The following is a 26,835-nucleotide window of genomic DNA, read 5'->3' as shown; positions in this document are numbered from 1 at the left end:
TTAGATTGGGAAGTGTTAATACTTGGCCCTCAAAGCTTCTTGCCCTTTGCTTGGGTTGATTTTCTTATAATGGGTGAGTTAATTGACTTTTGGAAATCTGTGTGTGAAATTGGTGAAGTGCAGGGAGAACTTTGGAAGAGAAGGAGGCAGATTATTTGATACATAATGTCAGTTGAAGTTGAAAGCCTGATGCTGGATGTGGAACCTAAAGGCAAGTGCTGCTCTTGGCCTGTGGCTTCCTGAGTTACAAACTCTCCTCTTACAGATTTGCCAGAGGTTTGTGGACTTTGGAAACAATTTAACAATTGGTTTGTGTTGAATCACTACAGTGAATACTCTTAGAGTGTCACTTTTTTCCCCTTCTGTGTCTTTATCTGTTTAGGGGCCAGTTTGTGGATGAGGTATTTTTTAAGCTGATTTTTTAAGACAGGAAGTAGATTTTCATTTTTGCTCATGGACTAAAGCTTATTCTTCAGTTTTGATATTTTGTCACTCAAAACTTTTGCCAGAATTCCTAAATTTCTCCATCTTGGTCATTTAAAAGCTCCACCTCTAGAAATAGAACCACTGGGTAAGAGTGGGAATTTTTTGGATGTAGTCTTACTGTAGTATCTGCTAGTGTTAGCTAATCTCCATGTTAAAGATCATTTTGCTTTTAAATGCAGGGATTTCCTGTAAGAAATGTCCGGCCTGTACAAAATGCGATGAATCAGGTTGGGATTGTGCTGAACGTACAGCAAGGCCAAACGGTTAGACCAATAACACTAGTCCCAGGTAAGGAAAAATGTCTACCCATTTGAAATAAACTGGCATCCAGAAGATTTGTTTTTACTGTCTCAAAGTATTCTTGGTCATTTAAAAAGCATACTTAAGGAAAATCTAAAAATATAAGATCACACTGATTTAAGCCCAATTTTTAAAAATGATATCTAACCTTTGGCCAGGATGGTGTTTTATTTTTCTTTTTAACTTTTTACCACCCTTTAAAGAAGGGTTTATATAGTCATTTTTCTGCTTCTGGTGTTTTTGTCAGCTGTAAAGTTTGTTATCCTGAAGGAATATTATTAATGCAAACTCTCAAATTTCCGATTTCTTGTAAGTTTACTCACTTACATGGTGGGATTATAAACTTTCTTTCCCTTTAATTTTATAGCATAGATTTTGGGTATAAAACAAATGACCGAACCTTTGATGATAAATATTGCCAATGACTAGTTAGTATTTTTTTTTTAAGAAACTGAATTGAAAATAATTTTCTGAAATCTTGTAATTTTCCCCACAGTTCTTTATTAAGTGTCTGTAAGTTTACTACAATTCAGACCAAAAGAGATCTTAATTTCGTTGTTGTGAAGGTACCTCCATAAGCTGGTCTAAGTTGTCGTTGTTGTTCTCAGAGCCCACAGAGTGTTTTTGGCCTTCAGTCTCATGACCTTATCTTACCTAGTTCTGATATTTCTTATACACCTGTCCATGGAATTGTCTGCAGCTGAGCCAGGACATTCGCCTCTGGGACATCCCAATAGAATGGCATAGTCAGTCTTTTTGAATGCATAGAAAAGAATGGAGGACTCCTTTAGTGTCCTGAAAAAGAAAGATAGCTTTTTTCAGGACCACATTTGCCCTTTGGCCTATATATACCCATACTGCCTCCTAGTCTGTACTCATCCTTGTTCTTTCAGTATTGAGGTCAAGCTACTCCTAATTGTATTCTTGGGATGGAAAAGGCAGTGTGGTAAGGTGTTTGGGGAGGAATTGATAGGAATCTTCCTTCTTCAGTTTAATAGGGCTGGTTACTTAGGCTAAGTTCTTTTATCTGCTTGCATACCTATTTTCTTAGACATTAAAAATGCCTAACGTGCTACTCTTGGTAACCTCTGATGGCCACCAAATAGTTTGGAGAAATTATTTTTTCCTATTCCAGTATTTCCGGTAAACACTGGTAGAACGTATTAAAGGTGAGCTCATTGACCAAGATGTGGTACTTTGTTTCTCTTTTGAAGCTCCAGGTACCCAGTTTGTTAAGCCGACAGTTGGAGTCCCACAAGTGTTCTCTCAGATGACCCCAGTGAGGCCAGGCTCCACGATGCCTGTGCGGCCCACCACCAACACCTTCACCACCGTCATCCCGGCCACTCTGACCATTCGAAGCACCGTCCCACAGTCGCAGTCCCAGCAAACCAAGTCCACACCCAGCACCTCCACCACTCCCACCGCCACACAGCCAACCTCACTGGGGCAGCTGGCTTCTCAGCCTCCAGGCCAATCCAGCCAGACACCCAATCCCAAGCTAGGTGAGCCTTGGGAAGTGGAGATGGCCGTACTGGGCAGGGCTGTGGGTGGAGAACAGATGATTATCACTTGGCCAACATAGCTCCCTCCTTCCCCTCTCCACCTGCAGTGAGCATTGCCAGCTTTGTCACTGTGAAGCGACCAGGGGTTACAGGTGAAAATAGCAATGAAGTAGCCAAACTGGTGAATACCCTTAACACCATCCCTTCCCTGGGCCAGAGTCCTGGGCCAGTGGTGGTATCCAACAACAGCTCTGCCCATGGCTCCCAGAGAACTAGCGGACCTGAGTCTTCAATGAAAGGTACAGTAACCTGACCAGTCATTCAGAAACATTTTAATAAAGCATTCGCTATATCAGAACTCTATGCCTTGAAATAGAGATGTAAAATAGAATATAATTGCCACAGTCTGTTCTTACAAGAAACTGTAGTGTAGGAAAGAGGATGGACACTGTGAAAAGTATAACTAAATCAGCTACAAGGAAACCATTCTGTGTCTCTTGTGCTGTGGAGACGAGTGAAATGGACTGGTTGATCAGAGATGGGTGGTGTAATCAAAGGAAAGCTTCATGGAGGAGGTGGATTTCTGCACAAGGTTTAAAAGTTAGGAATTGGTAGGGAGGTTTCCAGGTGGAGACAGGATATGAACATGAGAGTTTTCAGTGGTCTAGAGCAGGGGTCAGCAAACTTTTTCTCTAAAGAACCAGATAAGTATTTTAGGTTTTATGCACTAAATAGGGTCTCTGCTACAACTACACATTGTTGTGCAAAAGCATCCGCAGACAATATGCATATAAGCATGACCGAACTCCACTAAAACTGTGAACTCTGAATTTTATGTAATTTCCACGTGTCAGAATATCTTCTTTCGCTTTCGTTTTAGCCATTTAAAAATGTAAAAAACATTTAACAAATGGTATTGGAAAAACTGGGCATTCATATCCAATGAAGTTGGACCCATACACCATATATAAAAGTTTAACTCAATGAACCAAAGACCTAAGCATAAGAGCTAAAACTATAAAAGAAGAAAACATAGGGGGAAAGGTTCATAATACTGGATTTAGCAATGATTTATTGCACATGACACCAAAAGCATGGGTAACAAAAGAATATAATAATAATAATAGATAAATGGAACAACCTCAAATTTTAAACTTTTAAAAGGGCATCAAAGAACACTATGAACAGAGTGAAAAAGCAGCCTACTGAATAAGAGAAAATATTAGAAAATCATATATCTGATAAAGGGTTAACATCCAGAATATATAAAGCACATCGCTTCTCAGCCTTTTGGCTAAGATCAAGTGCAGAATCTATAAAGCACAACTCAACAACAACAACAAAAAAAAACCAAACAACTCAATAAAAAAACTGGGCAAAGGAGTTAAACAGACATTTCTCCAAACAAGATATACAGATAGCCACTAAACACACAAAAAGATCCTAACCATCACTAATGATGAGAGAAATACAAATCAAAACTGTGTTGAGATCCCACTTCACACCCATCATGATGGCTCTTATTCAAAAAACAAAATAATAAATGTTGGTGAGGATGTATAAAAGTTGGAACCCTTGTGCATTGCTGTTGGAAATGTAAATTGGTGTGATGGTTTCTCAGAAAGTGAAACATAAAATTACCATCTGACCCAGCAATTCCACTTCTGGGGTAGGACCCAAAAGAACTGAAAGCAGGGACTCATATTTGTAACCCATGTTCAAAGCAGCATTACCTACAATAGCCAAAAGACTATTGGACTTCCAAGCAGTCCAAGTGAGCATCAGCTGATGAATAAACAAAATACGATATATGCATACAGTAGTGTATTCAAGGAAGGAAATTCTGACACATGCTACAACATTCATGAACTTTGAAGACATTCTGCTAAGTATTAAACTAAGCTGGTAACAAGAGGAAAAATACTGTATGATTCCACTTAAATGAGGTACCCAGAGGAGTCAAATTCACAGAGACAGGACGTATAATGGTGGTTGCCAGGGACTAAGAGGAGGGAGGAATGGGGAATTAGTTAATGGGTATAGACTTTCAGTTTTACAAGAGGAAAAGAGTCCTGGTGGAGATTGCTTGTTCAGCAATGCGAGCGTACTTAACTGTTCACTGGAGAATGGTTAAGAGGTAAATTTTATGTATGTTTTATGACAATTAAAAAAGTAAAAGCCATTCCTAGCTCATGAACCAAACAGAAGTTCGCATCTGACTGGATTTTATCTGTGAGCTGTGATTTGCTGGCCATGAGGTAGAAGAATGATGAAAAGAATGTTCCTCATAGTGATCTCTCATGCTTGCTGATAAACATTAATGTGCTGTTCAGGAAGTGTTTAACCTTTCTTCAAAAGGCCAATAATCTTTTTCAAATATCATCATACTAAGCTTATCAATGCTTGTCACTTCTTCCAGTGACCTCTTCCATCCCAGTGTTTGACCTCCAGGATGGTGGACGGAAAATATGTCCACGATGTAATGCTCAATTCCGTGTTACCGAAGCTTTGAGAGGTCACATGTGTGTAAGTGATACCTACCACCTGTGATGGGGATCCAGCTTCAATGGCTACCACTGTATACTTCCTATAGGGTTGGGAACTTGTGAAATGGGGGCTCTGAAATGACTAGGAAGCTTTATGCTCTCCTTTGGCCTATTTTGGAAGAGTTTTATACTTTGGAATGTGGAAGGATACATTTAAAGAACCTCTAGTAGATTAGAACCTTAATATGTGACCTTAATTCCTTGGTCATGATTGATTTTGAAATTGCACAGGTGGACAGGTTTGTTAGATAATCAGGACTCATGCCAAGTTGGCCTTGGTTTATCTTCTATTTATTGTGTCATTGGCTGAATCAGGAGTCAGTTATTAACCAGTTCCCATTTCTAGCCTTTTCATTTTTTGGTATTAGTCCAGACACAAAGGTTGAAATTTCCTAGCAGGGAGTTTAGAGGCAGGTTATGCTAGTGGGTGGTTAAAGGATCTAAAGCAGGAGGGAGAAGTATAAGGTACGGGGTTTGGAGTGGCATATGGCTGTAAATATATATCCACTAGAAAAAGTGGGAGTCCTGGAAACACTGTAGAACACCGAAGGGTGAAACCTGGATGAGAATACCTAGAATCACACCATTCCCAGGAGATGTTCATGAGGTTGGGGAGTTAACACATCCCAGGCCCCAGGATAACTACAATGATCTTCCTTTATAGTACTGTTGCCCAGAAATGGTGGAATACCAGAAGAAAGGAAAGTCTCTGGATTCAGAACCCAGTGTCCCATCAGCAGCAAAGCCCCCGTCCCCTGAGAAAACTGTTCCTGTTGCTTCCACACCCTCTTCCACACCTATTCCTGCTCTGTCCCCACCTACCAAAGTACCAGAGCCAAATGAGAATGTGGGTGATGCTGTCCAGACCAAACTCATCATGCTAGTAGATGACTTCTACTATGGACGGGATGGTGGCAAAGTGACCCAACTCACAAACTTCCCTAAGGTCGCCACGTCTTTCCGATGTCCACATTGTACCAAAAGGCTAAAAAACAACATTCGGTAAGTGTAGCTTCAGAGGTACCCTGGACAAAAGAAGACTGAAATTTTCTTAGATGTTTAAGTTTTTCTCTTTGGGCAACAGTCCTATTATCCATTCTGGATAAGGATTATCATTAAGTCAATAAATGGTACTTTAGAAGGAGGAGGTATTGTGGTAATAATAGATAACTTTGGGTGGAGTGAAGGAAACCAGTACATCCTTCCACAGAACTCTTACTTTTAGGAACCCTTTTCTGGGCTCAGAAAAGGACTGTCCCAAACTGGGGAAGTTGTATGTATGGGGGCGGGAGGGGACACCTGTAATGTGTGTTCTGGGATTCCAAGGCTCATTTTTTTGTTTTCTGTACTTTCCCCGTGTGCTGTGCTACAGATTCATGAACCATATGAAACACCACGTAGAACTTGATCAGCAGAATGGTGAGGTAGATGGTCATACCATCTGCCAACACTGTTATCGCCAGTTTTCCACGCCCTTCCAGCTCCAGTGCCACTTGGAAAATGTTCATAGTCCTTATGAATCGACTAGTAAGTTTGGAAACTCTTAAACTCTAGGGGTAGACTTTGCTCTTCATTCATTGAATGGCACTGGGGGGACCCCATTATTTATATATGAGTATCAGTACAGAGGAAGCTCTTGGCACATTTCAAGTCAATTCCTTATTTCACTCATCATCTATTCTTACAACTTAGACTTCCCTTCAAGCCTGAATTGAGTTCAGTGCTGGATCCTGAAGTATTAGGGGCTTTGGTTCAGGACCACTGTAATGTGTTGTAATGTATATAATATAACATGATGGATCCCTTACCTAGATTTTTTTTTTTTTAATGTTTTTATTTTATTTTGAGAGAGACAGAGTGTGAGTGGGGGAGGGGCAGAGAGAGAGGGAGACATAGAATCCAAAGCAGACTCCAGGCTCTGAGCTGTCAGCAGAGAGCCCAAAGCGGGGCTTGAACCCATGGACAGTGAGATCATGACCCAAGCCGAAGCCGGATGCCCAACCAACTGAGTCACCCAGGCGCCCCAAGATCTTTTTTATAGGAGGAGCAGTCATCTATATTTGGACCTCGACTTTAGTTAGTGCCCTGATAGCTTTTACATAGGACAAAAGGTAACATTATAAAGTGCTTTACCATTAAGATAGTGCTTTCAATGAAATGTGAGATAAGATGTGGAGTGTTACCTCCACTTGACATCTTGCAGATGAGGAAATACAGGCTGAACACAGGCTTACAAAAATTAAGCCATTTACTTCAGAGCATACATCTCTAGTAAGGTGCCATTGTGAGGAGTTGAGTCCAGACTCCTAGAATATCTCCTATGTCCTTCAGGGGATTTCTGGTTGTGTTGCAGAGACAAAAATTACGAAAATATAGGAAAATGAGAACAAGACCGTATATTTATTATAAACACGTGCATTGTATGATACCAGTGATGGGTGAGATAGTTGAGAGAAGAAAAAAGATCTTTGAGGCTAGATTTCCCAGAAAGTCATGCTTATTAAGCTTTTAGGGTCTTAAAAAACAAAAGACTTTCAGGGTCTTTAAATGCAAGAAGGATTTAGAGGAATGAAAAGTAGTAAGAAGAGTGATGGGAAACTGTGTGAGCAAATGCATAAACAGAAATATGCCATGTTATCTGGATGCTTTTGCTACAGATTAAAATTCTTTGACTTAAAAATGGATTAAATGTTAAGGATATCCACTATATCATTTATTTATTTATTTTCAATTTTTTTTTTTAACGTTTATTTATTTTTGAGACAGAGAGAGAGAGAGAGCATGGACAGGGGAGGGTCAGAGAGAGGGAGACACAGAATCTGAAACAGGCTCCAGGCTCTGAGCTGTCAGCACAGAGCCTGATACGGGGCTCGAACTCATGGACCGCGAGATCATGACCTGAGCCGAAGTCGGCCACTTAACCGACTGAGCCACCCAGGCACCCCCCATTATATCATTTAATTGAGAGGACTTGAGGTAGAGTAAGCTGCAAGGCCAGAACTTGAGTGTTCTACTTCTCAGCAGTTTCTTGTCTCTGACTTGTAGTAGAGTGGCTATGTTCATCTTGGGCCTTATCTTCAGGCACAAAATAGCACAGACGAAGAAAGACCTGATCTTCCTGTGTCTTTCCTGAATCTGTTTCTTACTAAGCAGAATTGTTTTCTCATTACATCTCCTTGGCCTTGGTCATACTGGCAAGGGTAAAGGGATTGCCATTTGTGGCTTAGGCTAATGCTGGTCAGTTGAAACATAACGTGCCACATATGCAATTTTCATTTTTTTAGTAGCCATTTTTAAAAAGTAAAAAGTGAGGGGCTCCTTGGGTGGCTCAGTCGGTTAAGCGTCCAACTTCAGCTCAGGTCATGATCTCACAACTGGTGGATTCAAGCCCTGCATAAGGCTCTGTGCTGACAGCTCAGAGCCTGGAGCCTGCTTCAGATTCTGTGTCTCCCTCTCTCTCTCTCTGCCCCTTCCCCATTCATACTCTGTCTCTCTGTCTCTTAAAAAGTAAATATTAAAAAAAATTTTTTAAGTGAAATTATTTTTAATTTTTTAAAAAACCTCTTTTCTTTTTGGGGGCATCTGGGTGGCTCAGTTGGTTGAGTGTCTAACTTCAGGTCATGATCTCATGGTTCATGAGTTCAGGTCCCACATTGGACTCTCTGCTGTCAGCACAGAACCTGCTTTGGATTCTCTGTCCCCCTTTCTCTGCCTCTTCCCGCTCGTACTGTCTCTCAAAAATAAAACATTTAAGAATGTTTTCTTTTTTTCCTTTTAACTGTTTATTGTTGGGTTTGGTTTGGTTTTCTTTTACAGGGTTTTTTTTTTATTTTTAATATTTTTATTTATTTTGAGACAGCATGAGTGGGGGACGGGGAGAAAGAGAGGGAGTGTGAGAACCCCAAGCAGACTGTGCACTGTCAATGCAGAGCCCAGCACGGGGCTCCATCTCACGAACGGTGAGATCATGACCTGAGCCGAAATCAAGAGCTGGACACTTAACTGACTGAGCTACCCAGGCACCCCTGTTTTGTTTTGTTTTTAAGTAAGCTCTATCTACAACGTGGGGCTTGAACTCACCTGCGATCAAGAGTCTCATGCTTTACCTACTGAGCCAACCAGGCACCGCTGAAATTTTAACTCAGTATCTCAAAATACAATCATTTCAGCCTGCAATCAAGATTTAAAAATTAATGAGATGGAACTTCAGACTAATAATTTGGGAACAGAATGGATATTGGAATCAACTACTATGCAGTTAGTGGCAAACTAGCCAACTTGGTCTAGATTAGGACCCCAGAGTCTTGGAAAGTCTGAATAACTCATCTGCAACAACCACTGCATACACCTCATTTTTATATAGAATCTGCTGGTGGGTTTTTGTTAATTCCATGTAAGTATGACTGTACATAGGAAGATAAGTTTTTCCTTGTGGGGGAAACCCCAGACCATCAGAACCTCATCAGTCTTTGTCTACTTAACCACTCTTGTTATGTCTGACTTTTAATTTTTGAGTAATTTATGACTTAAAATTTATACTGATCAAAAACCTGAGAAATCATTGACCCAAAGAGGTAAATATTTTCTCTATATTTTAGTATGTATCCGTTTTATTCTTGGATTCTTTTTTAACTCCTCTGTTCTGCACCAGTGGCAGATCCTGCATAAAAGCTTATTATTATTTTTTTAATGTTTGTTTATTTTTGAGAGAGAGAGAGACAGAGCGTGAACAGGGGAGGAGAATCTGAAACAGGCTCCAGGCTCTAAGTTGTCAGCACAGTGCCCGATGCGGGGCTCAAACTCAGGAACAAGTGAGATCCTGACCTGAGCCGAAGTTGGACACTTAACCGACTGACTGAGACACCCAGGCACCCCAAAAGTAGCTTATTTTTTAACGTTCATATTTTGGGACCCATTGCTTTCTTTTTAATTTTGAAAAAATGTTTCCTTTTGTTTTCTGAAGGTGTTTTCTGAAGTGTTTTTATTTTTTTAAAGGTTTATTTATTTAATTAGAGAGTGGGAGGAGCAAAGAGAGGGAAAGAGAGAAAATCCCAAGCAGGCTCCTCACTGTCAGCAGAGCCTGATGTGGGGCTTGAACTCACAAACTGAGATCATGACCGACCCAAAACCAAGAGTTGAACGCTTAACTGACTGTGCCACCCAGGCACCCTTTCTGAAGTATTTTTAAATTATAGACATAATGACATTTCACTCTCAAAAGCTTTAGTATGTATCTCTAAAAAATACCTATTTCAATATACAGCCTTTGAGAGAGAGTATATGTGGGGGAAAGGCAGAGAGAGAGAGAGAGAGCCAGAGGATCCCAAGTAGGCTCTGCACTATCAGCACAAAGCCCCATGTGGGGCTCGAACTCACAAACTTCAAGATCATGACCTGAGCCGAAGTTGGATGCTCAACCGACTGGCACTGACTGGTGCCACCCAGGCGCACCATATATCCTTAATATCATCTAATACCTAGTCCATTTTCAAATTTCCTGAATTGTCCCCAAAACATCAATGAATCATTACACTTACTTACAGTAACAGTATAATCTTAATAGCATTATATTTTGTTTAAACACTTGTTTAAGGGCAGTAGACTGAGGAAGAGGTCGAATTGAGGGAAGGATGCTTCAGGCAACTTAACCATGGTCAGATGTCAGGGGAGGATCCTGTGTGGAAAAAGACACTACAAAGAGGGAACTGATTGCTTGATAAGGTCTTAGAATATATGGAATGGTGAGGTTGGCTGAGCCTTAGAAAGGTATAAGGTCTCTATCCTTTATTTCAAAATTTGGAGAACAGGAAGCAGAAGCTATAGTAGCTCACTCCTATCTTCTCAAAGTAAGAGACTGTGTTGGGTATTAAAGACATGAGTGTAATGGTACTGGAAGGGACCGTGTTAGGATGGCTGCTTTGCAAAATCAGTTAATTCTCTCTCAGATTTTTTTCTATACCACCTCCAATGTAGAACTAGAACAGATGTGGATGGTGAATAGAGACCTCTTAAATTCACTGATGGCATAGGTTTTTATCTCCCTGGTATTCTTGGTATGAGATTAAATCTTAGCATGGTGTTTATGTGTTAGAAACTGCTGGGGCGCCTGGGTGGCGCAGTCGGTTAAGCGTCCGACTTCAGCCAGGTCACGATCTCGCGGTCCGTGAGTTCGAGCCCCACGTCGGGCTCTGGGCTGATGGCTCGGAGCCTGGAGCCTGTTTCTGATTCTGTGTCTCCCTCTCTCTCTGCCCCTCCCCCGTTCATGCTCTGTCTCTCTCTGTCCCAAAAATAAATAAACGTTGAAAAAAAAATTTTTTTTTAAAAAAAGAAACTGCTTAATAAATGTTATTATTGATGATGTGTGACAGCTATACCAAGAGAGCTGATGTATAGGTTTTGGGAGGAGCCTTCAAGGTTGAATGAGATTGCCTAGGGAAAACACAGAATAAGAAAGCCTAGGACAGAAGGTTGGAAAGCACCAGTAGTTGCTAGAAAAAAAAGTAACTCATGGACAAGCGATTTGAATTAAGAGGTGAAGGACAAAAACACAGGAGAAAACATTGTCTTGCCACTAGTTACTGTTCCACAAACCTGTCACGTACCTTCCATACCTGTGTGCTGTTTTCCATTCTACTCTTGGACCCTCTGCTGGCATTTCTTATAGCATTCAGCTTATGTAGCTCACAGCTTCTCTCCATCCTTTTAGACAGAATTTTTTACTTATTTTGTCCTTGTAGCACCTAACGAGTCTTTAGGCAGTACTTCTAAATGGGTTGTCATACCCCTTTGAGATAAACACAAACTTGTGAATGCTTTTTCAGAAAAATAAACATTGTACTCTTGGAAAAATTTCAGGGGATACTGAAGTTCCCTGAGGCCTCCTCCATGGACCCCAGATTAATAACACCTGGTTTTGTTTTGTTTTGTTTTAATTTTTATTCATTTGAGAGAGTGTGCAAGCTAGGGAGAAGAGCGGGGTTTGGGGGGGAGGGGAGAGAGAGAGAGGGAGGGAGGGAGGGAAAGAATCTTAAGCAGGTTGCACATTCAGCACAGAGCCCGATGCAGGGCTCCATCCCACAACCCTGGGTTCACGACCTGAACCAGAATCAAGAGTTGGATGCTCAACCGCCCAGCTGCCCCCTTGTTAGTTTACTTTAAAGAACTATTTCAGTTTCACTATTTGGGGCAAGCAGGTGCTGGACATTGTCCAGTAAATGATTAAAGCTTCAAATTTACTATTTCCATATTTGCAAAAACTTGAAAATAATTCCAGTGACAGTAAGAAAAACAAATAATTTTGTCTGTTTAATTCAAAATACATAGCAATTCTGAATTTTTTTGATATTTTTGATAAAAATTCACAATTGCAGCGTTATAAGGTTGACAGAATGACTAATTTCAAAGTTTAATGATCTCAACAACTCGTAACAAGGCAAGAACTTCTGTTCATGATTGTCGGTCTTTTAAGGATCAATTCTTATACTCATTCAGTAGATGTCTGGTGAATGTTTGTGGAGATAGTGTCTATTCTTGAGCAGAGAAATGAAGTAGTGTAGTATTCTAGGAGAATTCACTTGGCAATGGTATGTAAAGCATAGACACTGTTTATTGGAGAGAGATACGAGATATTCGGAAGCCAGCTGATTAGTAGTAGAAAATCCTGTGGGTTTCTACCAAGTTTTTGTCTTTGAGAATAGCAAAATGACCATTCCTTGATGCATTGTGAAATAATGGTGGCAGAACACAGGTGTTTAGACTCAGAGACAGTGCCTAAGTGCAGGAGGAGGTAGGGAAGTGAGAAGGGAAACAAATCAGGAAGAGGAGGCTGAATTAAGTTAGAATTGGTGGCAGAATAGCCAATTAAAAATGTTTTGTAGATAGTTCAAACAGGACTTTGGTAAAAACTCTGAACTAGAGACATAAAATTTTGTCATCAGCAACACAGACATTAAGACAACCATTTTAAAGAAAGAAGAAACTCAGTGATTTTACTGATTATTGAAAATGAAGATAGAGAAGTCAGAGAAAATAAAGATTATGAGTCAGCGGGACTTTGGTCTTATTTTCAGGTGGATTTATTGATTATTTTTCTTCTTACAGCCAAGTGCAAGATCTGTGAGTGGGCGTTTGAGAGTGAGCCACTATTTCTCCAGCATATGAAGGATACTCATAAGCCTGGAGAGATGCCTTATGTCTGCCAGGTATTGCCTCTTTCTCTAGGGAGCCTTAGCCACCTTGCTCTCAGGCTAAATACAGAGAATTCACTAATGAACATTGCTGAGTACCTCCTGTACACACTCAGTTTTAGGGACACTGGGGAGATCCAGAAGAAATAAAATAAACATAGGTCCTGTTTCAGGATTTTCTGTGCCAGAGAAAAACATCAAAGGAACATGTGCAGGCACCCAGCCAGGGAACCCATCAGAGAACATACACACATGCTGTGGAAGTGTGTCTCCTGAGCTGCCCTCTGGAGATGGACCAGGAAAACTTTACTCCTTATAGCCACAATATGACTTGTTCTCAGACTTTCTTGTCCTTCTCCGTTTTTATCTTCATTCACAGCTGAATTTATCACAAACAGCCCTGCATAGCAGACTAAGAATAATAATTTGATTTCTATACATTTAGGAGAACTTAGTTTTTCTCTTATTTTGACATTTTCGTTGCTACTTCTTTTTTAAGGCCTCAGTTGTTCACTTCGCTCTTAGCTTATTTTCCCTCTTATGTGACATAGGTGTGTCAATATCGCTCCTCACTCTACTCTGAGGTAGATGTCCATTTTCGGATGATCCATGAGGATACTCGGCATCTGCTCTGCCCTTATTGCCTGAAGGTCTTCAAAAATGGCAATGCATTCCAACAGCATTACATGAGGCACCAGGTACCAGGCACCAAGCGATTCCCATATTCTCATTTTTTTAATTTTATGGATGCTGAGGCCAGGGCTGAGCTAGGCAGATAATCTTGGTAGAGAAGGTACTACACATGTGTTTGTAAAACTTCGTATCAGATTTCGATTATATGCCATGCACTGGGCTAGGTGCCAGAAATTTTGTGCTAACAAGACAGTTAAACAGTACAATAGAGCATGGAGAGTGTTGTGTTAGGGGAAGTATAGGCTATAGAACAGCATATACCTATTCTGCAAGCCTGCTGAGGCTTCCTGGAAGAAGAGTATTTGAGACCTGTAGGATGATGAAGGTGAGCCACATGAAGTGGGATGAACAATGTCCTCCAAGCACAGAGTGAGAGGACGGAGGTTCAAAGAATTAAAGGAAGTTCAATGTGGTTGAAGTGTAGGGTATAAGGGGGGGGTCAGAAGCTAGGACACAGGTGGTGGAGAATCCTGTAAGCATGAAAAGCAGTTTCAACTTTTTTTTTTTTTTTCATTTTTATTTATTTTTGAGAGAGACCGAGCATGAACGGGGGAGGAACAGAGAGAGAGGGAGATAAAGAATCCAAAGCAGGCTCCAGGCTCTGAGCTGTCAGCACAGAGCCTGATGTGGGTCTTAAACTCACGAACTGTGAGCTCATGACCTGAGCTGAAGTCAGATGCTTCACTGACTGAGCCACCCAGGCACCCAAGGTGTTTAAACTTTATAAGTCATTGCGGAGGCATTAAAAGGATTTTTTCTAAGTCCTTGAGTGAAATATTCAAATTTACTTTTAGTCCTGATTATACCGGCTGCATTAGGAGAATGAATTGTTGGAGGAGATTGAAACCAGAGTTAGGGGGACAGGCCAAAGGCTCTTTCAGTTTAGGTGAGTGATGGTAGTGGCTACTGGCTTTGAGGGGAAGAAGAGGATAGAGTGGAGAGATACTGAGAAGGTAAGTGATACTTACGGTGTAGATATGGATGAAGTGAAGGTAGTGAGGAACAAGTTAGGAATAGTGCCTAAAATTCTGTGTTGGGGAAAATGGACGAACGGTGAGACTATTGAGATCGAAACACTGCAGAAAGTAAGGTTGGCAGTGGGAGGGGGATAACATGTTTGGATATTCTGAGTTAGCCGTATCTGTGGACAGCAGCTGGAGTTGTCTATTAAACAGGGAGTTGGATATACAGGTCTGAAGCCTGGGAGAAAAGCCTAGGCCGTGGAAAAACTACTTAGGAATCATTATTATATAAATCAAGTGATTTTCTTTTTTTTTTTTTTTTTTTTTGAGACAGAGCAAGTGCATATGTGTGCACAAGTGGGGGAAGGGCAGAGAGAAAGAGAGAGAGAATCTTATGCAGGCTCAGTGCACAGCCCAACTTGGGGCTCAGTCTCATGAGCTATGAGATCATGACCCAAGCCAAAATCAAGAGTCGGATGCTTAACCGACTGAGACACCCAAGCACCCTATAAATCAAGTAATTTTACATGTAGAAGTTGCCGTGCTCCCTCACCTCCAACTGAGAATAAGATGAATGCTTAGAACCCCCGAAGACTCTGTCTACAAAGCCAAGACCATAGTCCTAGAAGGAAAACCAGAAGAGACTGATGTTGAGGAAGCTGAGGGGAGGAAAGTGTTTTGAAGAAAAGGATGTGATCAAAATGTTGCAGGAAGATGTCAGCATAGAAACTTAAGAGGCCAACCTTTAATTTTGCAACATAGGAGCTGTGTGGTCAGTTAGCAAAGTGGAATTTAGACTTGGGCAGGACGAATGAAGGAGAGGTCAGGAAATGGAGACAACTTATTTTTAAAAGTTTCAGGACTGAGGGTGGCAGAACCAGGGGAAGAGATAGGTTAGCAAGGAAGAATTTGTTGTTGCTTTTGTTGTGTTTTGTTTTTAAGCTGGAATTTTAAACTGTTGCCAGAAAGGAACCACTAGAGGAGGAGAGTGAAAGTGCATAGAGAAGACACAAAATGGAGAACCAGAGGGGTGCACCTGCCTGGGTGTGCACACATGTGCTCCCACTGTCACATGTGAGCTCCCTCCTGGGCTCACACACTCGTTTACACAGGGGTGACTGCTGGTAATCCCCCACGCAGGTGTTTCCAAAGAGCAGCATGGATATTGTCCCTTGTACTCAGGAAATGGAGTCTTGCTACCCTGGGAAGAAGACTATAGGGCTGGGTCCTGTTGCTGAAGGACCTAAGAGTAGGCAGTCTGGATCCTCAAACTTGTCTCACAGGGAGGCATATCTGTATACAGTGATGTGTGCAAGGAAAGACAGCAGGGTATGGAAAAAATACTATCATTTGTGTTAAGAAAATGAAAGGGCAAACAGGGAGGTGGTGATTACAGATGTATGTGTGTGTTACGTGGTTATGTGCATAGACTGTCCATGAAAGAATACCCAGGAAACTGGTAACACATGGTTTCTGTGCAAAGGGACGGAAGGCAAACTTAAAACATGAAGCAGTACAGAATAAAAAGTATGATTTTTTTTTAATCATATATTGCTGTTTAAAAAAAACAAGAAGAATATCTGGAGGTAGGTAGCACTGTCCACATTGTAAAGACAAAGCAGGGGCAAGGAAAGCTTTAGTCACTAATCCACATTATTAAACCAGGTCAGGAAGGGATGGTTCGAGCATCTAGACATCCTGCCTGAGTCTGCCTTTCTTTGGGACCCTGGGAGGTGATGATTCTCAGTGGTAGGTTTTGGTGTCGTGTTGTGTATTTCTTTTTTCCTCTTTTAGTTAATCACAGAAAGCGGGTGAAAGAATGATTGTTAGCATTGATCTACCTTCTTATCAGGGAAGAAAGTTTTGGGGGAACCTTTAAGGGATGCTCTTTCTTTTTCTCCCTTCAGAAGAGGAATGTTTATCACTGCAACAAATGCCGGCTGCAGTTTCTCTTTGCAAAGGACAAAATTGAACACAAGCTTCAGCACCATAAAACCTTCCGTAAACCCAAGCAGCTAGAAGGTTTGAAACCAGGCACCAAGGTAAAGAGCTTGTCAGTGTTTCTTTTATAGATCCAGGAGGGGAGGAATAGAGATTGTCACTATCCTGAGATTCGGCATGGGTGGCATCTAATTGTTCCTTCCCTTGGCTCACAGGTGACAATCCGGGCTTCCCGAGGACAGCCACGAACTGTTCCTGTTTCCTCCAATGATGCACCTCCCAGCACCTTGCAGGAGGCAGCACCACTGACCTCCTCAACAGACCCTCTGCCTGTCTTCCTTTATCCCCCTGTCCGGCGCAACATCCAGAAGAGAGCTGTTAGGAAAATGTCAGTGCCTTCTTCTGGAGGCTGGGGGCCGGGTGGGCACGACTATTCCTATAGCCAGTGTAATCTGGTAGTGTCTTAGCAGCATCTGTTGTCTGCAGCCCCCACAATCTGAAGACTCCTGGGACGATAACAAGAATTTTCCTTGTTTCTTGACAGGAGTGTCATGGGCCGACAGACATGTCTAGAGTGCAGCTTTGAGATCCCAGATTTCCCTAATCATTTCCCCACTTATGTTCACTGCTCTCTGTGTCGCTATAGCACCTGCTGCTCTCGAGCCTATGCCAACCACATGATCAAGTAAGTCACGGTTAAACTAGTGATCCTATGTGGGAGTTCAGATTCTCCAGAACTCCTTTCACTCCCTCCTTCCAACTCTTAGAGCTGTTTGTCTATCTCTCCTAGCAGAGTAAGAGTCAAACCCATGGGGTTTTTTTGTTGTTGTTGTTGTTTTTTAATTTTTTTTTAATGTTTATTTCTGAGAGAGAAAGAGCACAAGCTGGGGAGGGGCAAAGAGAGAGAATCTGAAGCGGGCTCCAGGCTCTGAGCTGTCAGCACAAAGCCGGAAGCAGGGCTCGAATTCACAAACCACAAGATCATGACCTGGGCTGAAGTCAGATGCTCAACCCACTGAGCCGCCCTGGTGCCCCGGGTCACACCCATGTTCATATGGCTTTGATAGTGCTCTAATTTTGTAGGACGTTGCTACTGAGTGTGTCCAGGGACCAGCAGCAATAGATGGGAGCTTGTTAGAAATTCAGCCTCTGTCCCTCACCCCCAGGCCACTTAATCAGAGTGTGTGTTTTAATAGCTCTCCTGGTGATTTTTATGCACACTAATAGGGAATATTAGTATGACAGGGAAACTGGCTTAGGTTGAAGTGAGGACGGACTGAAGGGGCATCTCTTTTGTTGGGGGGCATTGTCAGAGACTGCTGACCTCTGGCGAGCAGAGCCCCTAACTCATGCCACTTTTTCTTTGTCTTTCTCAGCAATCATGTTCCACGCAAGAGCCCCAAGTATTTGGCTTTGTTTAAAAATTCTGTGAGGTAAGGGAAAACTTACTGATGGACTCTTAATTTTTCAAGTTCTTACATTAATCCATTTATCGTGGGGGCTTGGGCATGTGAATTAATTTGAGAGAGAAGAGAAAGGACACTCGCTTTATTAAGCCTCAGAACTTACTCCCAGTGTCACTATTATATTTGTTTTGTATGCTCTTGATTCTCTTCCTTAGTGGAATCAAGCTGGCTTGCACTTCATGTACCTTTGTTACCTCTGTGGGAGATGCCATGGCCAAGCATTTGGTATTCAATCCCTCTCACAGATCCAGCAGCGTCCTGCCACGGGGTAAGTAGTAGAGGTGGGGGTGAGTGGGACAAGAAAAAAAAGCTAAGGGTACGGGTCCTGCTGTGTGAGTCAGGAGCATCTCTACCTGGCCTGACTCATCCACTATTTAGATAGACATCACCAAATTGGAAGCATTCCAACCTGAAGTTTATATAAGACTGGAGGGTTTGTTTCTTCGTTGAGTTTAACTTTTTTTTTTTTTATTGCCCCGTTTCCCATAGGACTCACTTGGATATCTCACTCAAGGTAACAGAAACTCCCTTCATGGTTTAGTTTCTGCTTTCCAGTGTGGTTCATCTTTTTTTATTATCACTGCCAGTAGTATTTCATTTTCCTGGTTGAACTGAGCTTTCTTTTCCTCTCTTTGCTAACCCTTTAGACATGGCCACACTCGTGACCGAGTACATGACCGGAGCTTGAAGAATATATATCCTCCTCCTGCCTTCCCCTCTAATAAAACTGCCACTGTGAAATCTGTGGGGGCCACCCCAGCTGAGCCTGAAGAGCTGCCGCCTCCTTTGGCCCAAGCACTCCCGTCCCCAGCCTCAACCGCAACCCCACCGCCAACCCCAACTCAGCCCCAGCTTTTAGCCCTCCCACCCTTGGCCACAGAGGGGGCCGAATGTCTGAATGTGGATGACCAGGATGAAGGTAGCCCGGTCATCCAGGAGCCTGAGCAGGCCACAGGGGGTGGTAGTGGCAGTGGAGTTGGCAAGAAGGAGCAGCTGTCTGTGAAGAAGCTTCGAGTGGTCCTGTTTGCCCTGTGCTGCAATACAGAACAGGCTGCTGAACACTTCCGAAATCCACAGCGACGGATCCGACGTTGGCTTCGGCGCTTCCAGGCCTCCCAGGGGGAGAATCTGGAGGGCAAATATCTGAGCTTAGAAGCGGAAGAGAAGCTGGCTGAGTGGGTGCTAACCCAGCGAGAGCAGCAGCTACCTGTGAATGAGGAGACCTTGTTCCAGAAAGCTACCAAAATAGGACGTTCTTTGGAGGGAGGGTTTAAGATCTCTTATGAGTGGGCTGTGCGCTTCATGCTCCGGCACCACCTGACCCCCCATGCCCGGCGAGCTGTGGCCCACACCTTACCTAAGGATGTAGCAGAGAATGCAGGACTCTTCATTGAATTCGTGCAACGACAGATTCACAACCAGGACTTACCCTTGTCCATGATTGTGGCTATTGATGAGATCTCCTTGTTCCTAGATACAGAGGTGCTAAGCAGTGATGACCGAAAGGAGAATGCCCTGCAGACAGTGGGCACGGGGGAACCTTGGTGTGACATGGTGCTGGCCATTCTGGCCGATGGCACTGTCCTCCCCACCCTGGTTTTCTACCGAGGACAAATGGATCAGCCTGCTAACGTGCCGGACTCGATACTGCTGGAGGTGAAGGAGAGTGGCTACAGTGATGACGAGATCATGGAGCTGTGGTCAGCCCGAGTGTGGCAGAAGCACACAGCGTGCCAGCGCAGCAAAGGCATGCTTGTGATGGACTGTCATCGCACTCACTTGTCGGAAGAGGTGCTGGCTATGCTAAGTGCCTCTAGCACCTTGCCTGCAGTGGTCCCGGCGGGCTGTAGCTCCAAAATCCAGCCGTTAGATGTGTGCATCAAACGAACCATCAAGAACTTTCTGCACAAAAAGTGGAAGGAGCAGGCTCGGGAAATGGCAGATACTGCATGTGATTCCGATGTCCTGCTTCAACTGGTGCTGGTCTGGCTGGCTGAGGTGTTGGGCGTCATTGGGAACTGTCCAGAGCTGGTGCAGCGGTCCTTCCTCGTGGCCAGTGTCCTACCTGGCCCTGATGGCAACATTAACTCACCCACTAGAAACGCTGACATGCAGGAGGAGCTCATCGCCTCCCTAGAGGAGCAGCTGAAGCTGAGTGGGGAACAGTCTGAGGAGCCCTCAGCTTCCACTCCCCGACCCAGATCATCTCCTGAAGAGACAGTTGAGCCTGAGAGCCTTCACCAGCTCTTTGAGGGTGAAAGCGAGACCGAGTCCTTTTATGGATTTGAAGAAGCTGACCTAGATCTGATGGAGATTTGAGTGCTGGGGTCAGGAGTGGGTGTGGAGTGTGGGGGGGGGGGGGAGGGAGGGGAACCGTGAGGGGGTGGGTAGAGGGATTTAGGGAAAAGGGGATATGCCAGGTGGGGTATTTGGTTTATATTTTTTAATTTTATGCCCCCACTCCCCCCGCAATGTTGACTTCTGCTTCCCTGTGGATTTGTGGATTATTAGGAATACCAGTGGTGATCCCGTCTGAGCCAAGGAGCTGGCCCATTGGTCGTTCACTTCTGCTAAAAACCGGTTTTCGTGACTTTTTTTTTAAAACTTAAATCACTGTGTTTGGTATTTTTCTGACAAAATCAAGAAAAAGAAAAAAATATTCTTTGTGGGCGAATGTTAAATTTTTGTTCCCCTTTTACCTCAATTGTATCATAGTACATCTGGGTTTTTTTTGTTTGTTTTACTGTGTGGCAATGTCTTTGGGCATGATGCTTTCCAACCATTGTCAATGTGAGAACATTTCTGAAGATGGGAAAGACAAAAATATGTAGCTCACAAACTGGTTTATTATATATATGGATAAAAAAAACTTTTTTCATTGTGGTCTTAACACTTTTATATAAAAATGAAAATGGAAAAAAAATCCCACTGAACTCTCTTCCTTCTCCTTTCTTTCCTTTCCTCTCCAGAGATGTTGGTTTCTACAGCAACTCTGAGATAAAAACTTGTGGCTTTAAAAATGCATGAAACCACCTCTCATCCAGAATGATGAATTAGATTTGTTTTTCCTCACCACCTTCCCTCCAACAAAAACATGACAGAACCAATATTCTTTGCATTGGGATCCTTGGCCCCTCTTCCCATGCTCACCCCATCACTCCGGACAAAGGATCATACACGTGTCATTAGCAAGCAAGAGGTACCGAGGTGATCACACAGTGTTAGGGTGGAGGCCATTCCCAGTGTATGGGTCTTCAACATGTTAAGTGGACAGCATGCCTGTTCAAGAGATCACATGTCCTAAAGCCAGGAGCTAACTGTACAAGAAGTTACATGTTGAACTTCATAAAACAAGACAAACCACTTGTTGAAATCCTGTTTTAACCCTGTGGCTTTCCTCATTTCTCTTAATGCTTAGAGAAGAAGGGGACCTGAAGAGGAAACACAGGGGTGTGCACAAAGAAAAAGACATGAATCTTTATTTTTCACTGCCAGCTTCAAGGAAAGAAAATTTTTCTACAGTTTGCATGAGGGATTTTTTTTAATTGTATGTACTCATGGTTATAAACTGAAACGTACTGTGTAACATACAGAGAAAAGGAACAAAAACCCAAGCCCAGCTCTCCCACAGCTACACCTTCTATCCATCCCAAGTCTTTCAGCAACATGTCCCTCCTGGGAGCCAAGGAGACAGCCTGCACGGGCTTGTCAGTGGTTCATCTTTAAAGTGTACATAAGTGGAACATTTAATAAAATGAGGGGAAATGGATTTATAAACAATGTGGTTTGTTTTTTTTTCCTAGGTAACCCTATTGTAGTAGGCTTTCACAGACTGGGACATGCTCAAGATGTGATGGGCCTGGTGGTACAGGTGTGACATTTGTTACCACCTCTTTCTCCTCACCTCCATTTTTTGGTTTTTTAACCCCAGCACACTATAATATAGTGAACTGGAGTGATCCCACCCATGAACAGCTTGGCCAGCTTCATGAACCCGTGGCATCTGGAAAGTGAACTGAAGATCCGTCTGCTCTTGGCCTGCTCTTCCCCAGCTTTCTGCCTGATGCCATTTTGACAGAACATGGACCTTGAAGTCATCCTTTTGCCTTTGAGAAAGTTCAAGAACTATGGTCAACTCTATCTACAGTGACCGAATCCTCTTTGGTAGTCTCCGCAGCAGCCCCAGCCTCAGCAGAGCTGGGTCCCTGGCCTCTGCATTATTTGACTTTCCTGATGGGTAATTTTTTTAAGACCATAAGACCAACAGTGGATCAGCTGGGTTTTGGCCAGGAAGTTATCTTTGTGGATTCCGCCCGCATGGCTTAGTAGTAGAAGGAAGTTTTTTTTTGTTGTTTTTTTTTTTTTGTTTTTTATATAATTCAGTTTAATCAATAAACAAGTATTTATTGACTACTTTCTGTGTTGAGACTGAATATGTGGAAGACAGAAAACTCATTTCCTTTTACTTTCATTTACTAGTTTGTTGCGACATGGATAAAATGGAGATACTTTGATTTCTCCCTCTACTCTTACCTTACTGAAGTTCTGGAATAGTTGGAGTTTAAAAAAAAAAAATACTTTGAGCTTGCTGCCTATACTAGTTCTCAAAGCAGTTTAGAGAGGATGTGCATCAGAATCACCTAGGGTGTTCATTTTTAAAATTCAGGTTTAGGGGCGCTTGGGTTGGTCAGTCAGTTAAGCGTCCAACTTTGACTCAGGTCATAGGTTCGTGGGTTCAAGTCCCACATTGGGCTCTATGCTGACTGCTCAGAGCCTAGAGCCTGTTTCAGAATCTTACTCCCTCTCTCTCTGCCCCTCCCCCATTCATGCTTGTCAGTCTCTTGCTCAAAAAATAAACGTTAAAATTCTGGTTTAACACCATTTTGGGAGTCGAATTTGGCTTAATGCCCCAAATGATTTGAGTCACGGCTAAACTTAGAGGACTTTTTTTTTAAAGTTTACTTGTTTGTGAGTGAGTGAACAAGCAGGAGAGGAGCAAAGAGGGGAGAATCCCAAGCAGGCTCCATAGTCAGTGCAGAGCCTGACTTGGGGCTTGAACTCATGAACCCTGAGACCACAATCTGAACTGAAATCAAGAGTCAGATGCTCAACTGACTGAGCCACCCAGGTGCCCCTAAACTTTTAAATGATCACCTAATACTTTATTTTTGAGAGGGGGCAAGGGGGCAAGGGGCAGAGAGAGAGAGGGAGAGAAGCAGTGCTCACCTGAGGGGGAGCTTAAACCCTAAGATCATGACCTGAGCTGAAGTGGGATGCTTAAACGACTAAGCCACCCAGGTGCCCCTGAACACATAAGACCTTTAAGAGGTTTTCTGATCGTAGATCTGGACAATAAACATTTAGGTTAAATGCTGAATTTACTCAGTATTTCCTCTACTAAGGGTGAGGAGGTGGCCCTAGGTGAGGGATTGAGCTGTCAGGTCCCGCTGGGGGCAGCTTTACCAGACACTATTTCTATCTTTGAAGCAGTGTTTTAACTAAAATCACATTTGCAACCAACATTAAACCAGAAATTCTTTAAGAATCTAGCACATGGGTGGGTATAAATGTTGAAGAAAAATGTTAAGCCCTTTGTTATCCCACAAAAATTAAGCCTGGCTTCTACACAGCTGTTTTCAGCATAGGCCCAAATGAAGACCGTGGCAGATTTCCTGTGCTGTCCTGCAGAGAATCCTGTATCTGCTATGAGAACCAAGAGCCAAAGGGTTCTCTGACCAGGAATGCAGATGGCATGTGGCAGTAATTAGCAGCTTCACTCTTACTGTGACCTGGTCAGACAATAAAACCACTCAGCCAGCATTTCAAAGGATTTATTTATTTTACAATAGAAAAGTATACCTTTGAACCAGCCAAGTTCAAAGTGAGAAGAAGGGCACAACTTTCAGTTCTGGATAATGCATCTGTATGTCATTCAAAGCCACTAAAAAGGAAGAGAACATAATAAAATTGTGAAGCCACAGGGGGAGGAATTAATTCCTAAAAGCAACTCTGTCCTCCAACCCAAACCCCTCTCCCCTCCAAAGAGGTTTTTTGAAGGAGACCTCCAGAAAAACCCAGCTTAGTGCAAGCCAAGGAGACTCCCATCTGTTCTACCACTTATGTTTTCTTCTGTAATTTTAATGTCAATCACCTGATCATGTGAGCAATCTCCCAGTTGGTCTCTGCAGACAGTGGCCCCTCTATTTCAACACCTTTTTCGGTGACGGTGGCAATTTGAAACTGAAAGAAAGCAGAGCTCTCAATAAAAATGCCCACCCCCACCTGAAGTTCCTGGGACCTGCTCAAAGGTCAAGTAGAGAGTCTTCCCCTAATCTGAAAATAGGAGATTCGGCAATCCATTCTTCAAAAGCAAAGACCCAGGTATCCCAACTATCGAGAACATGCCAGTTAGAGTCCTGTCATCTTTATTATTCACATCCCTCCTTACCCGGTTATAGGAACGGGCATCTCGATAGTACAGCACACGCATGCAGCGTTCCACCAGCTCTCGGGCCTCGGTCTGGCTCAGCACTGGCTGCTTCTCCAGAACTTCTCGCAGCAGAGGCTAGGGAAATGGGGAAAACATGGGAGATACCAGAGGCTGAATACCAGCCTGTCTCAATTCCACGGTGTGAAAAGCAGCATAAATGGGTTAAAAAGGTGACATTCCACCTCCTGCCTCCCCAGAATGAATTCTGTTTACTTGTGCTAAGACCTACTTGAAGGGCAAGTTCTACGGCATTTCCTCTTTGCACATGTCTACTGAATCTCTGAGCCACCACTCTGTCATTGGAACGTTAAGTACGACATACAGCCTCCAGACTACAAAGAAACCACGTGTCCAGCAGTAGGGATCCTAGCCTAGTCCACGTTGGAATTTCACAGGAAGAACAAGCAGACAACCACAAGCCCCCATCGCCTTTTGTCTTCCAACCCCTCTCCCCTACATACCTGAGCCAAGTATGCACCATAACCAGTGGCCAGCGAAGGGGCTTCATACGCTACACCAAGCATGTCCACATAACCGAGGAAGCTAACAGGACACAACAGGTCAAAGAACTCATTTCATTTTAGGCTTTCTTAGGTACTTTAGCTGAAGGATGGGACAACAGGGTCTGAGAAGTGGCATTCCCTCAGGGGGGAGAGAGAAGATGCTACATAGACATTAGTAGTTGGGTGGGTGGGGAAATAAGTTATTTGTATTCAAATCAACCTCTCTCCATCAGCATAGCCTCCGATGACCATGGTGTTCCACAGGGGGTTCATCTTGGAGCGGCGGCTGTACATGGCTCTGGTCAGCCAGGAATGAATAGCTCTGGGACTATAGCTGTGTCCATCTCCCAACAGCTCCTCATCAATCCTTCAAAGGAATTGGTTGTGAGGAAAGGGGGAGAATGGAAATCGGCAATTCCATCCACCCCACAAAAGTTACAATCTTCTTCATTCTACACCCCCCTAACGCCAAAAACTATGTATTGTAAACACTCTCATCTTCCACGGAACCCCAGCAACTTTCCGGCCCTCTGCTGCAGCCTCAGACTCCTCCACTCTATGACTTCTATGGGGATTTCTAAAAACAAAACAGTAAGTTCCTCTCCCCACCTGGGATCTACTCCCTCTTCTCCAGATGACTTACACCATCTGGCCGAGAACTTGCTTCAAATACTGGAAATCAGCATAGTCTCCGGAAGCACCCAGCATGGTGCTGTCGTTGACTCTCATAATGCGAGAGATGTTGCGGAAACGAGCCAAGGAGCCATAGGAGCCCAGCATGTCTGCTGCGATCACCACTCCGCCCTCAAACTTAACGCCGAGGACCGAGGTCCCGGTCACCATGGGGTTCCTGCACAGAGAGAGAGGGAGGTCTGGCGAGGGGAGAAACGTTGGAAGAGCCGGAGCCCTCTTCTGCGCAGTGGGTTCCGCTTCTGATTTTCCAGGCCTCCTTTGCTTCTCCGGGACTCTCCGCCCCGCGCTCCTCGCTGTTCGCTTGCCCTGCGGCCCTCACCTCGCCTTCCCGGCTCCCTAAGCACCGGCCCGCCGCACCAGGTCCCACCGTCTCGCCCCCTGCGCAGGCTCGGACGCCAAGAGCTTACTGCGTGCGCGTCATTGGACCCCCGTAGGGAGCGGATGCCGGATCCACCGAGGCACCAGGAGTGGACGGGATGCGGTAAAACTGCCCCGGGGCCGGAACCCCGGCCCAAAGACTGGACCGCGACTCCAAGAACGCTTCCATCTTAGTCACGGTGGCAGAAGAAATGACAGCGCTTGCGCCAACGGAAGCGGAAGTGATCCCTCTGTGGGCACACCTTCTTCCTGCCGGCCACCTCCAGTAGCCATGTTGATGAGGTCAAGGCTCTTCTACCTTCGTTGTGGTTGACGGCTGGGACCCAGAGTTGTGGAATCGCGTGACGTCGCAGCGCGGCGCCGCCGCGCAGTAGAGTCTGGACTAGATCAGTTTCTGACGCACAAATTCAAGGTCGGGGAGGTTGGTTGGGAGGTAGGTATGTGGAACCACTTCAAGACACTGATCCTGAGCGAGGAGGCAGAAATTCTCTTGTCCTTTTTCTGTATCTTTATCAAAAAGCCCATATGAAACTAACAGTGAACGCGGGATCTCTTAACATGTGTATTTCTCAAAGCAGCCTTGTATAGCAGGCATTACTCCACCCGTTTTATAAATATGTCTTGTGGTGTAGTGATTTTACGTGGCCACACAGAGAGTGAAGGTAAATCTGTCTTCAAGCCCAGAT

At 43.6% G+C, this 26,835-nt stretch overlaps 2 protein-coding genes across 6 annotated transcripts in view; one reads left to right on the top strand and one right to left on the bottom strand.

The window, feature by feature from the left end:
- POGZ (pogo transposable element derived with ZNF domain) overlaps window positions 1-22,467 on the top strand; it is a 53,040-nt gene extending 30,573 nt beyond the window's left edge. For 2 of the 4 annotated variants that reach the window (XM_086718195.1, XM_086718194.1), the window contains 16 exons: window positions 666-774; window positions 2,001-2,291; window positions 2,372-2,590; window positions 4,711-4,817; window positions 5,502-5,839; window positions 6,210-6,364; window positions 12,938-13,038; window positions 13,575-13,721; window positions 16,586-16,720; window positions 16,835-17,007; window positions 17,164-17,304; window positions 17,996-18,052; window positions 18,241-18,353; window positions 18,575-18,599; window positions 18,733-20,412; window positions 21,889-22,467. In XM_086718195.1, coding sequence (XP_086574321.1) covers window positions 666-774; window positions 2,001-2,291; window positions 2,372-2,590; window positions 4,711-4,817; window positions 5,502-5,839; window positions 6,210-6,364; window positions 12,938-13,038; window positions 13,575-13,721; window positions 16,586-16,720; window positions 16,835-17,007; window positions 17,164-17,304; window positions 17,996-18,052; window positions 18,241-18,353; window positions 18,575-18,599; window positions 18,733-20,404 — 3,783 coding nt within the window. In that variant the 3' untranslated portion in view covers window positions 20,405-20,412; window positions 21,889-22,467. The remainder of the gene's footprint in view (window positions 1-665; window positions 775-2,000; window positions 2,292-2,371; window positions 2,591-4,710; window positions 4,818-5,501; window positions 5,840-6,209; window positions 6,365-12,937; window positions 13,039-13,574; window positions 13,722-16,585; window positions 16,721-16,834; window positions 17,008-17,163; window positions 17,305-17,995; window positions 18,053-18,240; window positions 18,354-18,574; window positions 18,600-18,732; window positions 20,413-21,888) is intronic. The other 2 variants (XM_086718193.1, XM_086718192.1) reach the window with 1 other exon arrangement.
- Window positions 22,468-23,900: 1,433 nt separating this feature from the next.
- PSMB4 (proteasome 20S subunit beta 4) lies at window positions 23,901-26,318 on the bottom strand. Of its 2 annotated transcripts, XM_025934106.2 has the most exons (7): window positions 26,179-26,318; window positions 25,722-25,928; window positions 25,299-25,445; window positions 25,037-25,118; window positions 24,534-24,650; window positions 24,237-24,325; window positions 23,901-24,026 (listed from the first exon to the last, which is right to left on the bottom strand). In XM_025934106.2, exons 1-7 carry the CDS (start codon window positions 26,316-26,318, stop codon window positions 24,014-24,016), a joined length of 795 nt encoding a protein of 264 aa, XP_025789891.1. In that variant the 3' UTR covers window positions 23,901-24,013. The 2 variants fall into 2 exon arrangements, with proteins under 2 accessions (XP_025789891.1, XP_086574340.1); XM_086718214.1 differs by lacking the exon at window positions 23,901-24,026 and having other exon boundaries at window positions 24,233-24,325.
- Window positions 26,319-26,835: the final 517 nt, after the last annotated feature.

Source organism: Puma concolor, chromosome C1 (genome assembly GCF_028749965.1).
Source record: "Puma concolor isolate L17-30 chromosome C1, mPumCon1.1.hap2, whole genome shotgun sequence".
In the NCBI taxonomy this organism is placed as follows: Eukaryota; Metazoa; Chordata; class Mammalia; order Carnivora; family Felidae; genus Puma; species Puma concolor.
Note: the sequence above shows the minus strand (reverse complement) of the source record. Positions and strands in the feature narration are given on the sequence as shown.